We start from the raw sequence: 23,042 nt of genomic DNA, 5'->3' as shown, positions 1-23,042 counted from the left end.
CTAACAACAGGGTTTCACATCCCTCCCATCCACCACGAAGCCCACGACGCAAGTACATCTCAGGCCCACCGAGACATGGTTCTGCATCACCTCTCAGCAAATCACAGTAGTCAAGGACCTGACGCCCCAATGTGTGAGCCCCACTGTACTGGAAAAGTTTACATTTTAAAGCAATTCTTGAAATAATACTGCTACGGACACAATGGTTGAGCAATGCCTGGTGACTAAGAATGAATAATTATAGAACTCCCTGCCAGGCTTCAAAATATTTATTATTTTTCAGAAATTCAAATTATTTCACTGTACTTTATATTGGAATCCATCGTTTTTTGAGGTTTTTCCATTCACACAATGAGAACTCTCAAATAGGTGATGTGCAGCACGTAGAGAATAGAAGAGTGACTAAATTAAAATACATTCCACAGCAGGTACCATAAAAGAGATGCAAATGAGAACAATGAGATAACGTTAGAAAAATTTTTGTTTCGAGTGCTGGCCAGCATTAGGAGACAGAGGCGCTTTAATACAGCTATTGGAAGTGTCCAGCAGAAACCAATTAGGAGTATGGATCAAGAACCTTAAAATTCTTTATGTACAGTGGCCCAATAATTTCAGCCATAGGGTTCAATTCAAAACCAAGAGTCTGCAAATCAGACATTCCATTATGAAGATAATTCACTGAGGGGTTGTGTTTAATAGCAACAAATGTGAAGAAATCTAAATCATCAAGTAAATAATGATGTGTCTACAGCATAGAAAATGTAGCGGATAAAAATGTTTACAGATAATTTGTAATGTTCTGATAAATATTAAATAAATTAAAAGTTATATATGAAGTTAGATAATCAATATGTATATATGTGTTCGTATATAAGGTATAGAAAAGACTAGAGGGAAATAAACCAGAATGTCACTAGCTGTTGTCTGTGGATGGTGAGATCAAAGGCGATTTTTATTTTCTTTATACTTCTCTGAATCTTGCTAATTCTCTAATGTGCATGCAAAAGATTACTTTTTTATTAACTTATTTTTTAACAGTCCTTAGAATGCTTTTTTGAGAAATATTCTGATATATATATTCTGACATATTTATACTACCCATATGTATACTGACATAGGAATAGATAAACTACAGTGTAACGATGTTTTGGATTTGTTATAAGATGATCCCATGGTGGGGGTTAAGGACAGTGGTAAAGTTACAGATAAAACAAATAGTCAGGCCTGACCTGTGGTGGCGCAGTGGATAAAGCGTCGTCCTGGAAATGCTGAGGTTGCCGGTTCGAAACCCTGGGCTTGCCTGGTCAAGGCACGTATGGGAGTTGATGCTTCCAGCTCCTCCCCCCTTCTCTTTCTCTCTCTATCTCTCTCTCCTCTCTATCCCTTTCTGTCTCTCTCTCTCTCCTCTCTAAAAATGAATAAATAAAAAAATAATTTTAAAAAAAGAAAATGTTTAAAAAACAAAAAAAACAAATGGTCATGTGTTAATAATTATTGAAGCTGGGTGATGGGTACATGAGAGCTCATCATACTATTCTCTCTATCTTTTTATGTGCTTGAAATTTTCCATGATAAAAGTATTTCTTTGAATGCTGCTAAGTAGCTTTAAAAAAGAAAAAAAAATGCAAATACCAATTAACCAAGACAAAACCAATAGCAATTAACTAAAGTGTAATTTGACCATGAAGCTTGGTCTTCACTCAAAGCCTACCATCTCCACAATCCCATTGGTGGGAGCCAATGCTCATCACTGAGCATCAGAGCCACACAGCAAGCCTGTCATTCCGGACCACTCAACACCCTCCTCCTGTGGTTTTGGCTCTATTCACCGAAGTCAACCAACACTACATTTCCTCAGCCCTACAAATATCTGAGCTTGAAAACAATTCACCTGGTAAAATTTTTTTCTGCCCCAGGACTAGAGACAAGCCAGACTACCATGGATTTTGAATACCACTCACTCTTTCTGGCTAGTTTTCCAATTTGAAAGAGACAAGAGAGAGCAGGAGACATTTAGCCGCTTGTGACAATAAAACAGAAATGCAAAAAGCTGAATGTTTTGATTGTGAGAACCACCGTCCAGAGGAAAACTCAGGAGCTAGCAAAACAGCACTCCCGCCTGGCAGCCGGGAAGAGCCTGTTGGGAGGAGGGGAAGGCCCGAGTTGGACACTGGCGTCTGGTCCTTCGTGAGCCAGCCTCCGCCACCATGCAGCTCACCCTTCTCAGTGCTGGATGCCACCTGCAGGGACAGGCACGCAGGAGGCTAGCCTCTTCCGGGTCAGGAGTTCCTGAATTCTACTCTAGATCACAGCCCTGTAGGGCATTTTCTCTGACAAACACCTCACCTCAGACCTCTGAATCAGGTGTCCTTCCTTCTCTGTCCCCCCCACAGCCCTCCACACTGCCCTGGTCACAGACGCATCACGCTGGGGCCAGGCTCCGACTAGATTCTGAGCTACATCAAAGCAAATAATTTGATCCCAGATATACCTACAGAGAGCATTTTGGCCCAGGATACAGGCTCAATCAATGTTTGAAGAATGAACATATTAATAAACCAACAAATTAATGAATCCTAAAAGGGTCTATGAATAGGTTTCAGAGTGTCTGTCGGCCCTTAAAACCGCATATAATATTGAATGCATGCTCAGGAAGATACATTACCCTGGGGAGGGTCCATTGCTTTTTTGTATGTGTGTGACAGAGACAGAGAGAGACCGAGAGAGGGACAGACAGACAAGAAGGGAGAGAGATGAGAGGCATCAATTCTTCATTGCAGCACCTTAGTGGTTCGTTGACTACTTTTTCATATGTGCCTTGACCAGGGGGCTATAGTAGAGTGAGTGACCCCTTGCTCAAGCCAGTGACCTTGGGCTCAAGCCAGAGACCATGGGGTCATGTCTATGATCCCACACTCAAACTAGCAACCCCACGAGCTGGTGAGCCCACGCTCAAGCTGGATGAGCCCGCACTCCATCCGGCAACCTCGAGGTTTCAAACCTGGATCCTCCGCTCTAGTCACCGCGCCACCTGCCTGGTCAGGCAGGTCCATTGCTTTTATTAGTGTATAAAGTGATCATCACTATCTCCCCAGTCACTCCAAATTATCTTAAATTCCTTGGATGAGTATGTGAGTCTAGCTTTGAGGTGTCAATGATTTCCAGAAGCACTCTTATATTCTAGAATGAGTTTTTATTTTGTTTGGGGAAAGCAGGCATCGTTGGTGAGCAACAGAAAATCATTCACCTCTTTCAAGTCAGTGGGATTTTAAAGAGGAAAAGGTCCTTGTAACATACCAACTTGAACATAAATTACCAATGGAAACAAAGTATCATTCCAATTTAATTTTGTTTTATTTTAATGAATAACATGGTCACTTCACTGAAGAAAAATGTGTGCCTGAGGATCTGCTGTGCATTAATTGAGCAAATACTCTTTCTCTGAATGCTGTATTTTATTATTTAGGTTTTTGTGTGTGTTTTTTAAACTGGCACATGACTGCCTATTTTTAATAAACAAGAAATTAGAACAAACATATCCATTTCCATCACATGGAACATCGTAAAATTTGAATAGAAAGACATAGCATTTGGAAAGCAATTTCAGGTTTTGTTTTTCCCTGAGAGATATGAGGGAGAAATTAGGGGAAGTAGATATACAACAGACTAGTCCCCAGAGCAGTTTCTGCCATAAGCAAACATTCAAAACACAGAGGAGTAGAGCAGACAAAAAATAATAATTTGACAACTGAAAAATCAGGGAGAGTTCTGGCTATCTCTTTAAAATACAAAATACAGCTACAGTGAGGTGTGCAAAACTGTGAATATACTTTAATAAGTGATCGTGATTAAAGGGATGCAACTGCAAATACTTCCCACTTGGAGATCGTTGGCAATTTTTCTAAGCATCATCTTCGGTAGATGTGCTTCTTAGCCAAACCCACTTCCACTATTAAATATGATGCCGGCTGACCTACTTATGTTTATATTTATATATGCATGTGAGAGGTGAAATGTCCATAGGTTTTCTGCTTCTCAAATATTGTCTACCCTTAAGGACAATGTAAAGTCCCTTGGGGATTGAGGTGATGACGCAGGGTTCATAAATGCCTCCCCCATGCCAGGCAAATTTAAACTGAATTACTCATACCCTTGCAGAAAGTTGGGAGGTTGGTTTTCAGCCAAATCCAAGAGCCTAAACTACCAGCACTTGGAGATTTTTTTTTTAATGTTTTTCAAGGATTTGAGAGGTGCAGAGTCTCTGAGTGGCCCAATCCCATCTTACCAATGTGAGTCCAACTCTCCAGCTCGTTCCTGACAGACGGGCAGTCGCTCTCAGCTCGGTCATATCTGCCAGGCACTTATTATTCCATGAAATATCAGAGTTCTCTAACAGAGACCGAATTGCCAAAGCTTGTTCCTCATATCTAGCTGAAACTTTACTCCTTGTCATTTCATCCTCACCCTCAGTTCTGTCCCCAGAACAAAAAAAATGTTAAGATTAAACCTTCTACCCTCTACAGCCCATGGGATGGTTGAACAAATCTCTCATCTTCTCTCTGAGCTACTCTTATCTGGGCTAAACTCCCCTAAATCTTTCTCTTGAGACTTAGCTTACATCATTTAGATCCTACACAAGTCTAGAGGTCCTTCCTCTGGACACACTGCAGTTTACAACATCCATCTTTTTTTTTCTCTTTTTTATAGTGAGAGAGAGAGAGACAGACAAGGACAGACAAGAAGTGAGAGAGAAGAGAAGCAACAACTCGTAGTTGCGGCACTTTTGTTGTTCACTGATTGTTTCTGATACATGCCTTGACCGTGGGGCAGGGGTAGGGGAGGGCTCCAGCTGAGCCAATGACCCCTGGTTCAAGCCAGAGACCCTGGGCTCAAGCCAGTGACCTTAGGTTATGTCTATGATCCCATGCTCAAGTCAGCAACCCTACACTCAATCCCGTGATCCCACACTCAAGCTGGTGAGCCTGCATTCAAGCTAGTGAGCCCATGCTCAAGCCAGCGACCTCAGGGTTTCAAACCTGGGTCCTCAGCATCCCAGGCTGACACTCTAACCACTGCACCACCACCTGGTTAGGCTCCATCTTTAAATATTAGCCACCCTGCACAAGAACTAAGTCAAGTCTACAGATAATGGTGTCAGTGTAGCTGAAGACATCTTTCATCGTATCACTTGGCCAATGCTCCTACACCCTTGCTAACAGAAGCAAATTTTGCGTTAGTGGCAACTATCCATTCTTGGAGAAGAATCCTGACTGGTATTCTCCACCAGTGAAGTTCAAGGGGTAGCATGTGACCCATTTCTAGCCAATGAAATGTAAAGGGAAGTCTTCTCTAATGAAAGGATAGAAAGTCTAGAAAAGAGCTTCATTTTTATCCCTTTTTCTTCCTGTTTTGCATGCTGGCATGTGAAAATGTGATGGCTGGAAAGCAGCAGCTATTTTGTGACCAAGATGAACCATCAGTTGAGGAAAGCAAAACAGAAGAATGAAAGGACCTGAGCCCTTGGTGGATTATCGTGTCACTAAACCAGACCTGGGGCTCCTTGTTAGACAATAAAACTAAATAGCTTAATGGTTTAAACCACTGTCGGTTAAGTACTCTGTTACTTGCAGCTGAAAGCCCTCCTAACAATATAAAAGGTAAAATGGAGCCATCACCACTCTTGATTTGGACGTTAAGTTTCTAGAAATGTGGCCTTCACTTTTTTAAGAGCCGTATCAATACTTAGAATCTGAAGAGCATCTGCTCAAGGCAAAAGCAATAAGCAAATAATAAATGAAACCCCTGTGAGTGGGGATCTCAATCTCAAATGCTTGCCGAGACCTTGCAGTTGACATAAATGTGGGAATCTGGCTAGACATGAAGTAACAGCGAGTAAGGGGAGTCTAGTGAACCTGACAATACATGTCTCATCTAAAGATATTAAAATTTAAGTATCTTAAATACTGTGGTGGTAAATAAAATACTAATGCATCTATAAGCCAGACACAGCAGGCAGTCCACCAGTTCATGACCCTTGCAAAAACTATTCTCAAGTATATTGGAAAGCCATATCTTCCCCCTCCCTGTAAGAGTGTAAATTCTTCCTAAACCCTCCAGGGCAGTCTGTCATACAGGTGTGTCATTTCAATCTGGAAAGGCAGCTCTGAGTTTTAATCCCATCATCTAACATCTTAAATCATTTTAGTTACGACAACCAGAATATTAACGTCAAAATCTGTTTGTTGTCTCTCTGGTATCTAAGCCCCTTCCCTAAACCAGCTGCATTCATAATGATTAACTTGAAAGGGCCATAAAATAAGAGCAGAAGAATAATCCCCCACAGACCGGGGTTCTGGTTGTGTGACTACACAAATCACTGCAAAAATCAGGACCTTTCTCTTCTCAGCAGCACATTTAATCAAATGTCTCTGGGGCTGCCACGTTCTCCGGGCCATCATTGAGTTACTTAATCCTTAGAAGAGCTAAAATGAAAAACTAGATGTGTCCACACCCTAAAGCCCTAAGCCCAACTTGATCCAATCGACAGAGTTATCGACTGCAAAGGTCACTGAGACAGTCTCCTCTTACAGACACTTTCACATTGGACATAACTAATCTTTAGTCTGCCGGGAGAAAGCTCATGGTACGTCCAAAGCCCTCAAAGGAAGTTTCTGGTTGTCCCAGTTAAGAAAATATGAACCATCTCATGTTAGACTGCCCACTCCTAAGGATTCTGTGAAATTCATTCCCAGTTTCTTGCAGGAGATCGCCTCCTCACCCTTCATCATTTTTTCTAATTATGAAAAAGTGCATGTACGTTGGAGAAAAACAAGAACTACAAAATATAGACACAATACATAACATTTCTGTAATACATATTTATTATGTCAAACACTGAGCTATGTACTTTATATCCATTATCTCATTTAAATCTCACAACTCTAGGAAGTAAGTATTATTATTGTTCCCATTTTAAAGATAAAGACACTGAGGCTCAGAGCCATTAAAGAACTTCCCCATGATCACCCAGCAGGTAAGTGATGGAGTATGAACTTAAACCCATGCACTCTAACTTGATGTTCAACTTATTAACTGTGCTATAATGACAGTTAAAAAACAAATTAAGGCCCTGGCCGGTTGGCTCAGCGGTAGAGCGTCAGCCTGGCGTGCGGGGGACCCGGGTTCGATTCCCGGCCAGGGCACATAGGAGAAGTGCCCATTTGCTTCTCCACCCCCCCTTCCTCTCTGTCTCTCTCTTCCCCTCCCGCAGCCAAGGCTCCATTGGAGCAAAGATGGCCCGGGCGCTGGGGATGGCTCCTTGGCCTCTGCCCCAGGCGCTAGAGTGGCTCTGGTCGCAAAAGAGTGATGCCCCGGAAGGGCAGAGCATCGCCCCTGGCGGGCAGAGCATCGCCCCTGGTGGGCGTGCCAGGTGGATCCCGGTCAGGTGCATGTGGGAGTCTGTCTGACTGTCTCTCCCCATTTCCAGCTTCGGAGAAATACAAAAAAACAAAACAAAACAAAACAAAAACAAATTAAGACAGCTATGAGTTCACCAGCTAAAGACAAGCACTGCTTAGTTAGGTATGTTTCTTGCCAGCCTTCTCTCGAAGGCTGTAAATTTCCCAGAGCCAGAAAGGGACTTAGAGATAACATCACCCCAAACCTTCATTTCACAGAAGGAGAGCCTGAGGTTCAGAAAGGTGAGGGTCTTCCTCAAGGTCCCACTGCCATTTGGAAACAGGATTTAGTTTCTCAGACTCTTTGTCTCAGGCTTCCTGGGACCCTCTGACTCGAGTTGGTTGGCAGTGGCTTCCTGGTGTTGTGTGTTGAGAAGGATTTAAGGCCAATGGGCTCAAAAGGACAAAATGCTGCAGTAGATGAATGATGGCGGCCATGAACACAGCAGCATGGCCATGTGCACACAATGAGTTTGCCAGCCACCAAGGAGCATCCTCGGGGAGGCGAGGAGAATGCCCGGGGCAGCCCTCCTGACAAAGAACAGCGTTTCTTCACCTACATCAGGGATCTCAAACCCAATGCCTTCAGGACTGAATCCATAACACAAGTGAGCGAAGCTGGCAAGCTGAGGACTGGAGAAAGAGGGGAAGAGCACCTGCCCTGTCTGGGGGGAGGGGTGCTAGTCATCTCCAGCCAGCTACTGCGTGGCGGAAATGGGCCAGCGTGGCGGAAATGGGCCAGCGTGGCGGAAATAGTCCAGCGTGGCGGAAATGGGCCAGCGTGGCGGAAATGGGCCAGCGTGGCGGAAATGGGCCAGCGTGATCAGGCCTTCTGATTTTTTTTTTTAAGAAGCAAGAAATTTCTGTCATGTCTTTAAATGTTGTCAACTAACTTTAAAATGTTGGCAACTAATTCAAACTTGAATCATGGAGAGGAGTGCAGAGCTCCAAAACACACAGTTAGTAACATAACCCCTCACTGAGATGATGGCCTATCAGAAGCCACCAACTCTTTACTGAACACCCAGGATTCTATTTGTCTCTCTTCCCTTTATTCCCCGCCTATCCCCCCTCCCCTCCACTCCCCTCCCACACACTCAGAGAAGCATTTCCCACCTAAGGCTACCAAGGTGAAGATGAACACCCCTTAGGAGTCCACCAGACCAGTCTCGATGGTCCACGTGATTCCCAATGGCCCCGGGGGGACATTTGGAAAGTTAATCATGCCTCTCCGGTGATGCCTGTTGCTCTCTGATGACTTATGTGAGGGGGAGTGGATGAGTGCATCTGACATGCCTCATCGACTAGGCTAAATATAGGCCTCCCCACTCTCAGGAACTACCTGACGCCTCTGTAGTCGGAGCTGAGTGGGCCCCGCCACCACTGTGATGTGCATGTCTGCCCTTTCCATGAGCTCCCAGTGGTTAATGGAAAGGCTCGGCCCTCACATCCAAACTCCAGAGCTGCCAGGTTACCAGGGCACCAGCCTCCACTTCCTGCTGTTGAGTTGCTACTCAGCTACACAGGCCTTTTTCATGGACCCCTCCCCCAATTTCTGTTAATCCCCAAGATGGCTAGTAATCATCTTCCTACTAGCGAGAAGAGGAGATTTGGCACACACCTATGAAATCAGTCAGCATTTAGGGAACAAACACTGTCTGGAAAGCCCTGAGCCACAGTGTGGCAAGTTTATCCAGAAACTGCAGCAAGCTGGCCACAGAACCAAAGAATTCATTCATTCAATCAACAAACATGTACCAAGTAACAAATGCGAAGAGCAAGATCAGCACAAGGTGCCAGAAAGAACACACATGAGGACTAGACATTATCTTTACTAAAGGTAGAACAAAATCAACAGACTACTCTAAAGCCACTTAAAATCATGTTTGAGAAGTCTATTTAATAATAAGAAAAAATTCCAAGACTATATAATCAAGTTTGAAAAAAAAATAAAATATGAAAGCAGGTTGTGAAATATAACTGAGTCAAAATCAGAGTGAACACATTCAGTAAACTCTCTCTTTTGCTCCCAAAACATGGAATTTATAGATAGATATTTAGATATTTTAAATTTCTACATAGTTCTACTTGGAAATAAGAAAAGGGAATCACAGATCACAAATAGAGAAGACTCCCTAAAAATAAATAAATCAAGAGATGAAACGTCACAATTTTAAAAGGAAATCAAAGCCACGTGGTCCGTGGAAAGATGGGTCCAAGGCAAGAAGACATGGGGAGCAGGATCCCCCACATCCACCAGGGGATAAGAAGCAGAACTGGACCCAGAAGCATACTGCTAGCTGTGAATGGAGTTGGAACATCTGCACCAGCCACCGTGAGTCACGGCCGGAAAGGATGCCCCTCTCTGTGCCAAGGAGCCAAAGTGAGACACCATGAGACTGAGACCAAAGCCTGTCCCGTGGAGTATGTGGAGCAGGAAGAGACGTCTGATCTGAGCTGTTGATAGGAGCTCTGGCTTAAAAGCACACATCCTTACAGATGCAGGGCAGGAGAGCACGTAAAAGTGCTCTGAAAATAAGTGACAAACAAAAATTAGAAAATAGATGAGAACCTCCATTGATCAGACTCACAAAACGGAAGAATTCAAAACAAAGATGCTAGAGCAATCAGAGGAGGACTTTATAATAAGTATTTTTTAAATTCTCAAAGGGACAGAGGAGGGGTTTACATCCACAAAATAAGAAGAGATTTTTATAAAACAAACAAACAAACAAAAGCAGAAAGGTGTGTGTGTGTGTGTGTGTGTGTGTGTGTGTGTGTGTATTTTTTAAAAAAAAAGGACTAGTAATGTATCCTGGAAATAAAATGAACCATTGTTGAAATAGAGGACTTAACAGATAAACAAAATAATAGACCAGACACAAATGAAAAGAGCTGGTTAACTGAAGTATAGAATTGAGGATACCTTCCCAAACATAGCATAGATTGATGGAGAACTGAGCAGCGGGGGTGGGGAGGAATGTTTAAGTTAAGATACATGGAGGATTAGGCCTTGGCCAGTTGGCTCAGTGGTAGAGCGTCAGCCTGGCGTGCAGAAGTCCCTGGTTCGATTCCCAGCCAGGGCACACAGGGGAAGCGCCCATCTGCTTCTCCACCCCTCCCCCTCTCCTTCCTCTCTGTCTCTCTCTTCCCCTCCCGCAGCCGAGGCTCCATTGGAGCAAAGATGGCCCGGGCACTGGGGATGGCTCCTTGGCCTCTGCCCCAGGCGCTAGAGTGGCTCTGGTCGCAGCAGAGCGATGCCCCAGAGGGGCAGAGCATCGCCCCCTGGTGGGCAGAGCATCGCCCCCTGGTGGGCGTGCCGGGTGGATCCCGGTGGGGCGCATGCGGGAGTCTGTCTGACTGTCTCTCCTCATTTCCAGCTTCAGAAAAATACAAAATAAATAAATAAATAAATAAAATAAAATAAAATAAATAAGATACATGGAGGATTGATGGAGAAGCTACGTATGAAGAGAATAGAGGAACTATCCAACAGATCATGGCTGAGATTTTCTCCAGCATTAAAACAACAACAACAACAACTGGATCTTCTGACTAAGAAAGCCCACAGAAGATTAAGCACAATAAAGACAACCACATAGACAGTATAATCCTGAATTTATAACTAAATAAATAAAGCTTGAAAGAAAATAGACCCAAGTGTCAATAGTGGTTACTCCTGATGATAGAATTTAGAGGGAGATTTTTTATTTTCTTTAAACTTTCATGTTCTTTCTAGATGATCTACAATGAAAAGATCTTCTTTTTATAAATTGTCCGTGTAGAAGGAGTATTTGTTATTTCAAATTCACACATACACACAAACACACTTTTTAAAAAATCTGTCCTTAGGGAACTTACACTCTAATAGAGGAGATGAGGTATGTATAGAAATAACATATAAAGCAAAACCCATGCATTTACCCGCATAGATAGCTGTAGGTAAAAATCTAAGCCTTGCCTTTTCCCCTATGGGGCAGTTGGAAATGAGGGAGAAAGGGATGGAGGAGGTGAGGACAATGAGCAGAAATGTAAGTCTAGTGCACATGATTGGTTTACTAAGCGCCATTACTGCAACCAGAGGGTACTTCATTTGGATGGCCTCCAATGGCCAAACCAGGATGTGGTTAGAACTCATCTACCGGCATTATTTCCACCTCTAACTCAATTATTTCTCAGGATCACCCACTGACAGAAGCAAAATTTTAACATCTTCACTGTAAATTAAATTAACACCACAAAAACCTGTCACTTGACACATTTCAATTATTATAAAACTTTGTTCTTTTTTTTTTTTTTCCAAAGGCCAAATAGGCTGAGGGAAAGGTAAAGAGGATGGGTATTCGATTCAACTGATAATCAAATTAAGTACCATTATTATCCACAGGGGCACTATCCTGTTACCAATTTAGAAGCTGAAAACGCAGGCATGTTCTGGGTTTTACCAAGTGAACATCATCTTAGGGGGAAACAGAGAGGCCTTGTCACTTCGGGGAGATCCAGAATTTGTGACCATAACAGCACTGTCACACCCAACCAAGCAAGGTGGAGTTTTAGGCAATGCCTCATGACTATTTCCTTAGAGCCAAACAAACTGCATTCAGCACTCAGCTCCGAAACAGACAGATGGCATAGGCACTAGCCAGGTCGATGGGTTACTAATGGAAGGAAGAGCTGTCCATGTCTCAATCTCTTTCCTTTTCTTTGTAGCACATCCAGGTTTACCAAAATCCCACCCTTTAATCCAACCCTTCTCAACATCACCTGCACATCCCACACCTAGGGCCCACCCATATACCCCAGTGTTATCTCCACTGACTTATTTGATTCCCTGCCGTCAAGACCAACTCAGAAAGCCCCAACCATGAGGACTACCCAATTTCCTTCACCATTTTTGAGCCAATGGACCTTTCCTCCCACTCTTCTCCATCCCCTCTTAAACTGCTCTCTAGTCTTGACTTCTCTGAAAACATCCCTTCTCATCCTCCTCTTGCCATTTCCTAATTCCCTTTTCTTCTTCGCTCTTAAGTGGGATCACACTCTTGTCTAGTCCCTAGAAGGCAGTTTCATTCTGCAGGAGAGGAGGATGCTTCCACCCACATGCTTTGGACTTCTCAAACCTCCTTTTCTAATTTAGTTCCCTGTTCAGGAGAGGGGCAGCTTCTGCTGTAGCAGATCAGAGCCTGACATTCACAGTGGGGAAGGTCGCTGCATGTCAAGGGGTGTTCAGCTCTGAGCCCCTTCCCTGTTCCTACTGTTTTGCCTACAGTTGGATGCATACGTCAGGAGAGAGCCTGAGTCACACACCTGTCAGCTCAGACCTCCCAGCCTGAGCCTCAAGCTACCTTCTCCAATTCAGCTTTTACCAGATTCCTCCACAGACTGTGCTGAGCCCTAGTCAATCCAGAAATTTCATTTTCAATATGGCTACTGTTTTCTGTGTGTTACTCCTCTGTTCAAAACTTCAGAAGGAAAGAAGGATTGGTGGTAATATTTAGATCCTTTAAATCACATTCCAAATCCTTGCTGGAAACTGCTGTTCTTAATATCTGCATCAGAAGGCTGGTCACTCCAGCTGGTCACTTGACCCATAAGCTCTCCAGTTCCTGATTTGCTGTACCTTTCTGTGGCCCAGGACCTGCCATAAAATGAAATTCCTTGACCCTCCTGAAGATGGGCTGACAAAGTGAAAGGATAAGCTTGACGTTGGTGGAAAGTGAGATCACCGCTTGGGACCAAAAACCCAGAGATCTAGTTCCATCACCACTATGTGGTCTTGGCCAAGTTGTTAACTGCCCTACACCTCAGTCACTTCATCTGAAAACTATAGGATGTCCTTATAGACTCTGAGTCCCTTTCCATTTCTGAAATGGTCATACATTGGCGGCAAAGCACAGCTGTTCCCTACTGTTTTTCATCCCAGAAAGGAACCCCAAAGCTGAGAGGCAGCTGAGAAAATGCTCAACCACACATAGGAATTCTGCTAGGCTGCAAACCATTTTTAACTGAATGTTTAATAAGATACTGCATCAGTTGTGTACTTCAGCCGAATGTACTGCAGCCCAGGAGACCTGGAAGAATTAATACAGTCCCCACAGGAGCTGCTGGGAATTGCTGAGGCACAGGCAGAATCTGATTTGGTGAATATAAAAGTGCTTTGAGAGTGTCAGAAGAAAAGTGCTATGACAAATCTCTGCTCGCTCCGCTGGGATGACTGCTGCTACCTAAGGAGCATGCTCCGAGGAGGTCTCAGGGCTGGGGACCCTAGCACACAAGTACACTCACCCTTTCCTCCCCATCCCCATGCCCAGTCCCTTGCTGGGGCTTACACAGAGGTACGGTGCACCCACAACTCTAATCCTTCCCTTTTTTCCTCACTCTTCTCTTTGCTTCTTCCTTCTGTCCTTCTGATTGTCTTCTGTCCTTCCACTTTTGCACAGTTCTCAAACCAGACCCTCATAGCATCTCACTCAGATCTTTAAGTCTCTCTCTCTTTTTTTCCCAACTAACACCTGATCTGGTCCACAAAACAACAGACCCTCCCTCTCATTCAAAGCCAGGAAATTTGGACTCAACTTCCTTCATTCTGACACTGTCAAACTTCAGTACCAAACCCCCTCCTTGGGTGGCAACCCCTCCAGCTGAGGGCCTTGGAACCCTGCCAGCTTCACCCCCAGGAGCACGCAGGGAAATGCCCGGCCGTCCATGGCCTGTGCCAGCAGTCCGTTCTCCTCTCCACTCACGCCCACTCCCCTGGAAGGACACTCTCCTGTGGCCTTTAACCCAGGGCTTCTCAAACTTTCCCACTCCTCTGGTGGCTGCAAAAGCATATGACGTTTCTCTGTTCTTTTGTGCTTTACCTAAAACTTCTCATTTTGTTCCACAACATACCCACATTTAATCTTTTGTGGAATAGTTCTAGGTACCACAAGAGGTGACAACGGACACTTTCCACAAGACAGCCTGGTAAGATTACATTACAGGACTATAAGCCATGTTGTTTCAGGGGGCCCCAGGCCTGCATCTATACACTACTTAGAAATCTCCAAGCGTTCCACCTCTCTGTCACACTTCTGGGCTTTCCTAGCTCTTCATGGCACACCCAAGGTGCTTCTGAGTACCCCACTTTAAGACCAAAGGCAAAAGGCATTTCCATTCATTTCTGGGTTGTAGAGGTGGTAGTAGCACTTGGTTCTCACCAGGGTCAGTGGCCACCACCCCCTGGCAGCCCTGTGACTGGCACACTCCGGCATCCTGGCAGCCCATCCCCTCCCGCCCTTACCTTGTCAGCCATGATCATAGATGCGCCCCCGTGGATGCCCAGGATGGGAACGAAAGTCTGTGAGGAGATAAAATCCAGCATCTGGGCCACGGCCTCCTGGTCGGTGTCGTCCCCAAACACGAGGCCATGGATGCGCGCACCGGACATGAGGTCGCACACATGTGTGATGAGGCTCTTGGGGTCGGTGCGGTTCATCAGCAGTGCTACCACGTTCACGTCCAGAGGTAGCCCGGACGCCTGTTCCGGGCCCCACAGGTTCCGCAGTTCACGCTCCGTCACGTCGTGGCTATGACCCAGCAGCACCGCGATGTTCAGCGCCGGAGGACCCTTCTCCGCCGCCGTGCCCTGCGCCGGACCGCGCCAGACCAGAAGTGCCGGCAGCACCAGCAGGGTCCAATAGCCCAGTCTGCCCATAGTCGCCACTTATGGTCACTGCAAGGTGGAGAGGAAGAGTCAGGGCCGCGGTAAGCGAGGGTTGCAGACGAAAGTAGTTGCTGACCCGGCCCTTTGCTGTACAAGCCCGGTACAAAGCCCACCCGCAGCTCCAGCTGTCAGTCACCTACTCCATTCCGGATCCCCGATGCCATCCACGTCCCCAGACCCATCTCCAACTATATCCACAAGTCCAATCCGAACTAATTCTCCATCCCTGGCCGTAAATACATCTTCGCATCCATCCTCTCTCTCATCTCCTGTCTCCATCCTCTTCTCCATGCAGACTCTGCCCACAGCACCCATCGCATCCAGCGAGTTAGCAGCGGACCACCGCCCCAGAACGTAGGCTCACGGAACAACCTTCACCCACTCCTCTCCCACACCAGCTGGAGCGGACAAGTTACCGACCCCGCCCCCTGCTCACAAGGTATAAACTACAGACCAGCCCCCGCTTGCGGAGGCGACAGAGCGACAGGGCAACCCTGTTCCTGCACTATGACGAGTTGACTGACCCCGCCCCCTGCGAACGCGGGATGCAGCACAGACCTGACTCCCGGCGGCCCCCGCTGCAGACCCTCTCCTCTCCTGCAGGGTCTCAAGCGCTTGGGACGCTAGCTTGTGCGCTCCAGGCTCTGGGGCGCCCGGGGAAACTTAGCGCCCACCCCTTCCTCACGCCGAGGGGCCCTGAAGCAAGTGGCCCCAGGACCCGCCCCCAACACACGCGCGTTCAGATACGCGTGCACACACAGCACATATCCTCTTTCACACGCTCGTGTGCAATGCAGAAAGCCAGAGAGGAGGCGAGTCCCCCCGCGGGCCGGCGCGTGGGAGCTGGTGAAAAACGTGCGTGGGGGTAAAGGTAGGCTCCCAAGAAGCTCTCCAACCGATGTGAACTGTACAGCCCCTCCCCAGGCTTTCCATTTCAGATCCTGATACCAGGTCTTATATGCACGTGGGCAGTGGGGCTGCACACGCTCACAAGCACGCGCGCATTTCTGCGCACAGCCGCAGGCCGCCGTAGCGGTGCTCACAGCCATCCGGAGTCCGCACATGTGCTCAAACGGTGCACACATATGCTCCACGCCAGGTGCACAGAAGCGCGTGCCTGCAAATACCAGCACAGTCGTGCACGCGTGCACAGGCGCGCGCCCCTCCGGCAGGGCGCTGCCAGAGCCAGGGGAAGTTGGGGCGAACTCGTACCGACCTTAGCGCTCTATGAGTGAGCACTGCGGTGCCGCAGCGCCCCCTGGTGCTCCTCCCTCGCCTCGCTACCGATGTTCCCTCTCCCGCTTTCTCTCTCTCTCCCAAGACCCTTCTCCCGCTCTCGCTCAGGTCGTGTCTTCCTTCCTCCTACCCATCCCGCCAAGCCCAGGTCTCCTGCTGGGACGTACCTGTAGCCGGAGAAGGTCGAGGATGCAGTGGGGCGCGCTGCGCGCACAAGCATCTCGGCCGCCTCAGCAGCCACCGGGTTTAGCGGGTTCCCGCATGCTGCGGCCCCCGCGCGCTCCCCTGGCTGTCCCGCGCTGTCCGCATCGCCCCCACGGGGGGCGGCTATCCCAGCCGGAGGCTCTGCAGCAGGGCTCTACGGGGGGGCAGAAAAGAGACGGAAAGACAGGGTCAGCCCACGGGGTCGGGAGAGAGGGACCGGGGGGTGGGCAGGCTGCAGTCTGCAGTGCTCACAGCCCCTCTGTGCACACAGGGGGGCTCGGCCGTAGAGGGGGAGCTGAAGCTCCATGCCCGAGACGCCCCCAGAATGGATCCTCAGACCTTGTGGCCGATATAGAGAACTCCTCTCCAGAGCGCACAGGAGAGCCAGAGCCCAGTTTGGCCACCCACGAGAAGATAACTGGGCACCTCCACCCTCACCCCCTACCACCTCCCCAGAGCCGGCTGCTGGGAGTTGTGCGGCCAGGAGCGACTGAGCGAGGGGGGTAGGGAGAGAAAGAAAAGGGAACGGGTGGGTAGGTTAGGGGTAGAGGCGGCTGAGTTTGCGATGAGAGGGCAGGAGGCGAGGGAGAGGGAAGGACTCGGGCTCCCGCGGTCCCGGATCCCCGAGGAAGAGAGCGATCCTTCCCATGCAACGACTCTTGCAGTCCCGCTGCCCCCTCTTATCCAGGCCTTCCACAGTCCTCTTCCCAGAGGGGCCGCCCAGGCCCCGCGTCCCGCGCCAGCACTCACCGCAGCCTCCCTCCACATAGTTCTCAGCAGTGGCCGCTCCTGGTCATCTCCAGGGCTGATGGCTGCGGCCGCGACTCTCAGTGCTCACCCGGCCCCATGCTCCAGCTAAGCCCTCGGCGCCTCCCTCAAAGACCCAGAGCTCGGCTTCCTGCCCCGCTCCCGACAGCAGCTGCCCTGTCCTCTGAGCGCGCCAGAGAGACCTCTCCGCAGCCCAGGATCCGGGCTGGTGAGTGTGAGGACGAGTGTGTGTGAGAGTGAGTGTGGGAGGGCGCGCGCGCCTGTAGCCGGGGATCCCCGCGGTCCCCGGCCGAGAAAGGCGCGGGCGGGGGGAGGCAGCTCCCTCTGGGCCCTTGGCTGCGGGGCCACCGTTCAGCTTCCCACTTCGCGGCGGGAGTCCCGAGAGCGCCTGACCACCCTGGTTCACAGCACTGGGAAAGCCGGGCTTCCAGGACGTGCTTCTGCTGCGGTCGCCTCGGAGGAAAAGGAGAAGGCAGGGGCGCCCCCACGCCAACTTAGGGACTTGTTCCCAGTCGGTGAGACGCAGCAGCCCAGCCCACGCGAAAGCCGGAGAGACTCGGAGCTTCGGCGGGCGAAGGCGTCTCCCGCCCGCAGCCGCGTTCCCCGGAGGCGAGCTGAGGCAGACCCCGCAGTCCCTTGGCGGCGGCGCAGAGCGCGGCCACCCGCTCCTGGAGCGCACGGTGGCGACAGGGCCAGGATAGGTGGCTGGCTGAAGGCGGGGGCGCCGGCGGCGGCGCGCACCGCTATCCGTGGTGCTGAAACCACGCTCTCCGCCCGCTCCCGGGCGTCTGGTGCGGCTGAAGAATCAATTATTCAGAGCTCCGCTACAGCTTCCTCCTCCCCCAGTGCTTCGCGCTGAGTACAGCAATCCCCCCTCCACGCACAAACGTGCTCACACACACACGCACGCACACAGAATCTGCTCCAATGCTTCTCCCTATTCCTTGCCACCTCCGTACTGGAACCCACTCCTCTGATCTCAGAGAGCCAGAATCCTAAAAGTAAAGACATCTTTTACATCCCCCACTTGCTTCCTTCTTGTTTTCTAAGTTATACCAAACGAAAGTCGCCCTGAGGCCGTTGCTCCTATGCTCCCAGCAGAGGCGAGACAGAGAGCCTGGGACTCGCTGGGTGTGGGGGGCCTGGCTAGCTTGAATTCTGGCAACTGGGCACGAAAAGCATTGTCAAATGAGGACCGCTGCCCCTTTTCCACTCAACGGTACCTCTCCTTCCAGTGTCCATCTCTGCTTTTCTCCCTTCAGGCCCTGGAAATAAAGAGGCCTTAAATTGTAAGAGGTTGTACAGTCACTGTTCTAACCCTGCATCCTCCACTTTACCAGTCTGATATCACCTGTGGGCTGGGAATTTATCTTCCTTTTTTTATTGCTAATCTGGAAAATGGAGATGGCAGTAAAAAAAAAAATCTACTTCTCAGGGTTATTTTGAAAAAAAAAAATGGCATCGCCTTAGTAAGGGAATCATCAAGGTCTAGCACACAGCAGGTGTTCAGTAAATGTGAGGACTCTTCAGGTGGCCTAGTACAGAAAGGACTCCTTCCAAGAATGCAGACGTGGCAACTGAAATGGAGACAGAAAAGAGGCACCGTCCCTGGATACCTATGGGTTTATCATTATGCTAGTTGTTGTATGTTGAGTTGTCTAGAGTTTTATTATCCAAAGGCCAGAGGAAGGAGGAGAGAATCATGGGAGGTAAGTGAAAATGGAGGGACGTGTGATATAAGGCAGGGAATAGGGAATTGTGCCCTTTCCTGAGGCTGCAATTGGGCTGAGCTGGGTTAGGCCCTTCCCTTGTGTAGAGATGATCACTTCTTAGACTTTGGCACAGGTAGAGGACCTTAATTTGGGGCCTTGCAGGCTACGTTATTTTAATGTGGTATAAATTATATACAATAAAATATACTTTTCCTCTTAAGAATTCAGTTCAAAATTTGAAATCGTATACATCTGTGTAGACCATCACCACAACAATGTACAGAATATTCCTATCACCCCCAGAAACTGTGTGTGTCCCTTCATGATTAATCCCACTTCCCTCTCAGTAGTGACCACAATTTTGATTTCTAATACCCTATGCCAGCTTGGCTCATTCTCAAACTTTATATCAATAGAATTCTACATTGTATATTGTAGCTTTTTTTCACTTAGTCTACTGTCTGGGAGATTCATTCATGCTGAAGCAAGTAACAACAGATTTTCTTTTTTATTGCTGAGTAGCTTTCCATTGTACGAATAAACCACATTTTGTGTATCCAGTCTCCTATTTATGGACATGTGGGTTGCATCTTTGGAGATTTTCAAATTCAGATGCCTGCACCCACTTTAGGTCTTCTCCATCATTATCTCCAATGGGCCAAGTGTGTTTATCTGTTTTGATTCCAGAGACCATTCCGATGATGCCCTGGTTGATAGTCACTGCACATTCATTCTTGTATATCATTGCTGACCCTGAAATCGCCTTAAGTGAAAACTATGTTATAACCAGTTTAAAGTCATTTGTGACCAGACTTGTAAAAGGGTAGATCAAACAGGTATGGCCTCTTTTGAACACAGAAAGAAGGAACAGTCTGTCTCTGAAGACAGACACAGGCAGCTGGAGTTGCTCTTGACTGAACATCTCCCCTGTGTGGAGAACCATTTAGGGTCGGGCACCTAGAGAACCTCACCAAACAGGTGGAGACTCTAACACTGTGTATCATAACATGACAACTTTACTCCATGCTGTGCTGCAAAGCTACACCCACCACACAGCTCAGGACATTGAGCAGGATTTTGCTCCTCAGGGCTTTCAGAAGGAAAACCTTCAAAAAAAAAAGCCCTTTATTCAACACCTTTCTGCAATTTTGCCAATTGGTTTTTATCACCAGTCACATCATTAAAGTAAGTGAAATAACCTAGTCTGCTCTTAAGGCACAAATTGTTTCAGTTGTTTTCAAACCAATTGATTTATCTTCAAATGCTCTACTAGAGAAAGGACCCCCATGGTTGTGACTTGCTTTGAGCCACTTAAACACTGTGGTTAAAACCAACCACCATATTATGTTCTCAGGAGAGAACTAAAATGAACCAATCATTGATTATGCTTCTCTTTATTTATCTATTCTCAAAGGAAATCAGTAAAGAATTTATAGCATTTTGAAGCTGAATGACCATTAGAGACTATCCTGTATGGTGTATTTTCTGTTTTCAAGTAAGTTTAGAGAACTCTACCTATCAAAATCACTTTAAGGTCAATTCTTATTTTAAAGGATCTGAGAAGTCTTACAGTTTTATTTTAATATTTTTATTAATCCAGCAATATTCCAAAAGCTATTCACCATGGAAAACTATTTTATTCCACATAAAAGCTGCTACCATCCAATGGAGCTATTGTTTCTTTTAAAATGCTTTTTAAGAATTTCTGACCTGGACCTTTATTTGCACATGGGGGACAGAAGACTTGAGTGGAACTAATCAAGTTTAGTACTATGGGACAAGAGGCTAAAGGCAAAATTTGAAGCAGGATCCAGAATTTTTGCTTTAAGTGTCTGCTAGGTAAAATAAAGTACTTGCATTTTACAAAGTAATTGAGATTCCAAAGCAGCATGCTAGAATCCTGAGAGAAGGGTAGAGTAGAAAGGTATATTAAGAGCACCAGACTAGCCACCACCTTAGGCATTCTCAGTGGTGATCTACCTTCACCATTCCTCCAAATTCCAACCTGTTGGTGTCAAATTCCAGCCTGTCGGTGGGCTAACCATGGTCCCAGCTTTCTTAATCTTGTCTTTTATGTAGTGGCAGATAAATAGGACTCACCTGTCTTGTGCCAAAACAGACATCCCTGACCAGTTCTTGACTTATTTCTCAGAGTTTAGCTAGAACTTCACAAGCTTGCTTAGACATAGGAGTTCCTCATCCATTAATTTGTCATGTCTGATTTAACAAGTTCTGATAGATTCCTGATCTTAGCACAATCTGACTCTGATTGCCTATATTTTCTTTACTTTTTCTCAGAGCCTAATTTCCATGTTACCTGATGATAACCTTAAGTACTTTTTTCCTCCTTAGACCTCAGTTTCTCCATTTGTAAGAGAAAGGTTTAGACTAGCCAAGATGACCTCAAAGCTGCCTTCCACTTTTGATGGTCTATGATTCTGTGACTTTCTTGTAAGTTTCAACTCTTGGATCAACAAAGGCACTAGTTAATCCTTCTATAATAACTTATCCAAAAGACTACAAATCCCTTCCTGTTCCCATGACACATTCAGGTATCAATAGTTCTAATCAAAAGGCAAGGTATTTTCTTTTTTTTTTTTTTTTTTTTTTTTTTTTTTTTTTTTTTCTTTTTTTGTATTTTTCTGAAGCTGGAAACAGGGAGAGACTGTCAGACAGACTCCCGCATGTGCCCGACTGGGATCCACCCGGCTCGCCCACCAGGGCCGACGCTCTGCCCACCAGGGGGCGATGCTCTGCCCCTCCGGGGCGTCGCTCTGCCGTGACCAGAGCCACTCTAGCACCTGGGGCAGAGGCCAAGGAGCCATCCCCAGCGCCCGGGCCATCTCTGCTCCAATGGAGCCTTGGCTGCGGGAGGGGAAGAGAGAGACAGAGAGGAAAGAGGGGGGGAGTGGAGAAGCAAATGGGCGCTTCTCCTATGTGCCCTGGCCGGGAATCGAACCCGGGTCCCCCGCACGTCAGGCCGACGCTCTACCACTGAGCCAACTGGCCAGGGCCGGCAAGGTATTTTCTAAACAAATTCACTGCTAGTCTTGGAAACTAAAATTAAGAGAGCAACAAAAGATTTTGTTCCTTATCAGTCTTTACCTAATGTAGCCCAGTTGCCTCCTTTATATTAAACAGGATCCTAGGAGGAGGCATCAGGCACAGTGTTGAGAAAAGAATAGTGAATTGGGAGTCAGGAGTCTATATCCCACCACTATGAGAAGACTCATCGACCTCTCCAGGTCTGTGTCTTCATTAGTAAAATGGGAGTGAAATCACCCAGTCTTCCCCAACAGTGTAGTAAATGTTGTACAGTGATATGTCTTAGTGTGGATCCCTCCAAGAACAGTAAGAATTCTGCACCCAAATCCAGTGTGTGTGGTGGGGGGAGGGCATGCCACACCAACAAGCAATTCTTGTACACCAGCTGGGTGTCTTAAAATTCAACTCAATTAGCCTGACCAGGCGGTGGCGCAGTGGATAGAGCGTCAGACTGGGATGCAGAGGATCCGGGTTCAAGACCGTGAGATCGCCAGCTTGAGTGAGGGCTCATCTGGTTTGAGGAAAAGCCCACCAGCTTGAACCCAAGGTCGCTGGCTCCAGCAAGGGGTTACTCAGTCTGCTGAAAGCCCGCGGTTAAGGCACATATGAGAAAGCAATCAATGAACAACTAAGGTGTTGCAACACGCAATGAAAAACTAATGATTGATGCTTCTCATCTCTCTTCGTTCCTATCTGTCTGTCCCTGTCTATCCCTCTCTCTGACTCACTCTCTGTCTCTGTAAAAAATAAATAAATAAATAAAAATAAAAATAAAAAAACAAACTTTTAAAAAACAAAAACAAATAAAAAATTCAACTGAATTCTGACACTACCTACCTGGAGACAGGAACAGACTCCACAGGTTGGGGCTTCAATCCCACAAGACTGCCTCCCCTTCAGACACCAGTTGAAAGT

General features: G+C 47.1%; 1 protein-coding gene and 1 non-coding gene across 2 annotated transcripts in view; both read right to left on the bottom strand.

Moving 5' to 3' along the window:
* GRIN2A (glutamate ionotropic receptor NMDA type subunit 2A) overlaps positions 1 to 17,599 on the bottom strand; it is a 402,144-nt gene extending 384,545 nt beyond the window's left edge. Inside the window, exons 1-3 of the mRNA XM_066382631.1 lie at positions 17,353 to 17,599; positions 16,566 to 16,756; positions 14,740 to 15,171 (exon numbers count right to left, since the gene is read on the bottom strand). Of these exons, the coding sequence (XP_066238728.1) occupies positions 14,740 to 15,153 (414 nt within the window). The 5' untranslated portion in view covers positions 15,154 to 15,171; positions 16,566 to 16,756; positions 17,353 to 17,599. The remainder of the gene's footprint in view (positions 1 to 14,739; positions 15,172 to 16,565; positions 16,757 to 17,352) is intronic.
* A 4,421-nt stretch (positions 17,600 to 22,020) lies between these two features.
* TRNAV-GAC (transfer RNA valine (anticodon GAC)) lies at positions 22,021 to 22,096 on the bottom strand. Its single transcript has one exon. It is a non-coding gene; the product is annotated as a tRNA-Val (tRNA).
* Between the last annotated feature and the right edge of the window lie 946 nt (positions 22,097 to 23,042).

This window comes from Saccopteryx leptura, chromosome 4 (assembly GCF_036850995.1).
Source record: "Saccopteryx leptura isolate mSacLep1 chromosome 4, mSacLep1_pri_phased_curated, whole genome shotgun sequence".
NCBI classification, from domain to species: Eukaryota; Metazoa; Chordata; class Mammalia; order Chiroptera; family Emballonuridae; genus Saccopteryx; species Saccopteryx leptura.
The sequence above is the reverse complement of the archived record's forward strand: the minus strand, read 5'-3'. Positions and strand labels throughout refer to the sequence as shown.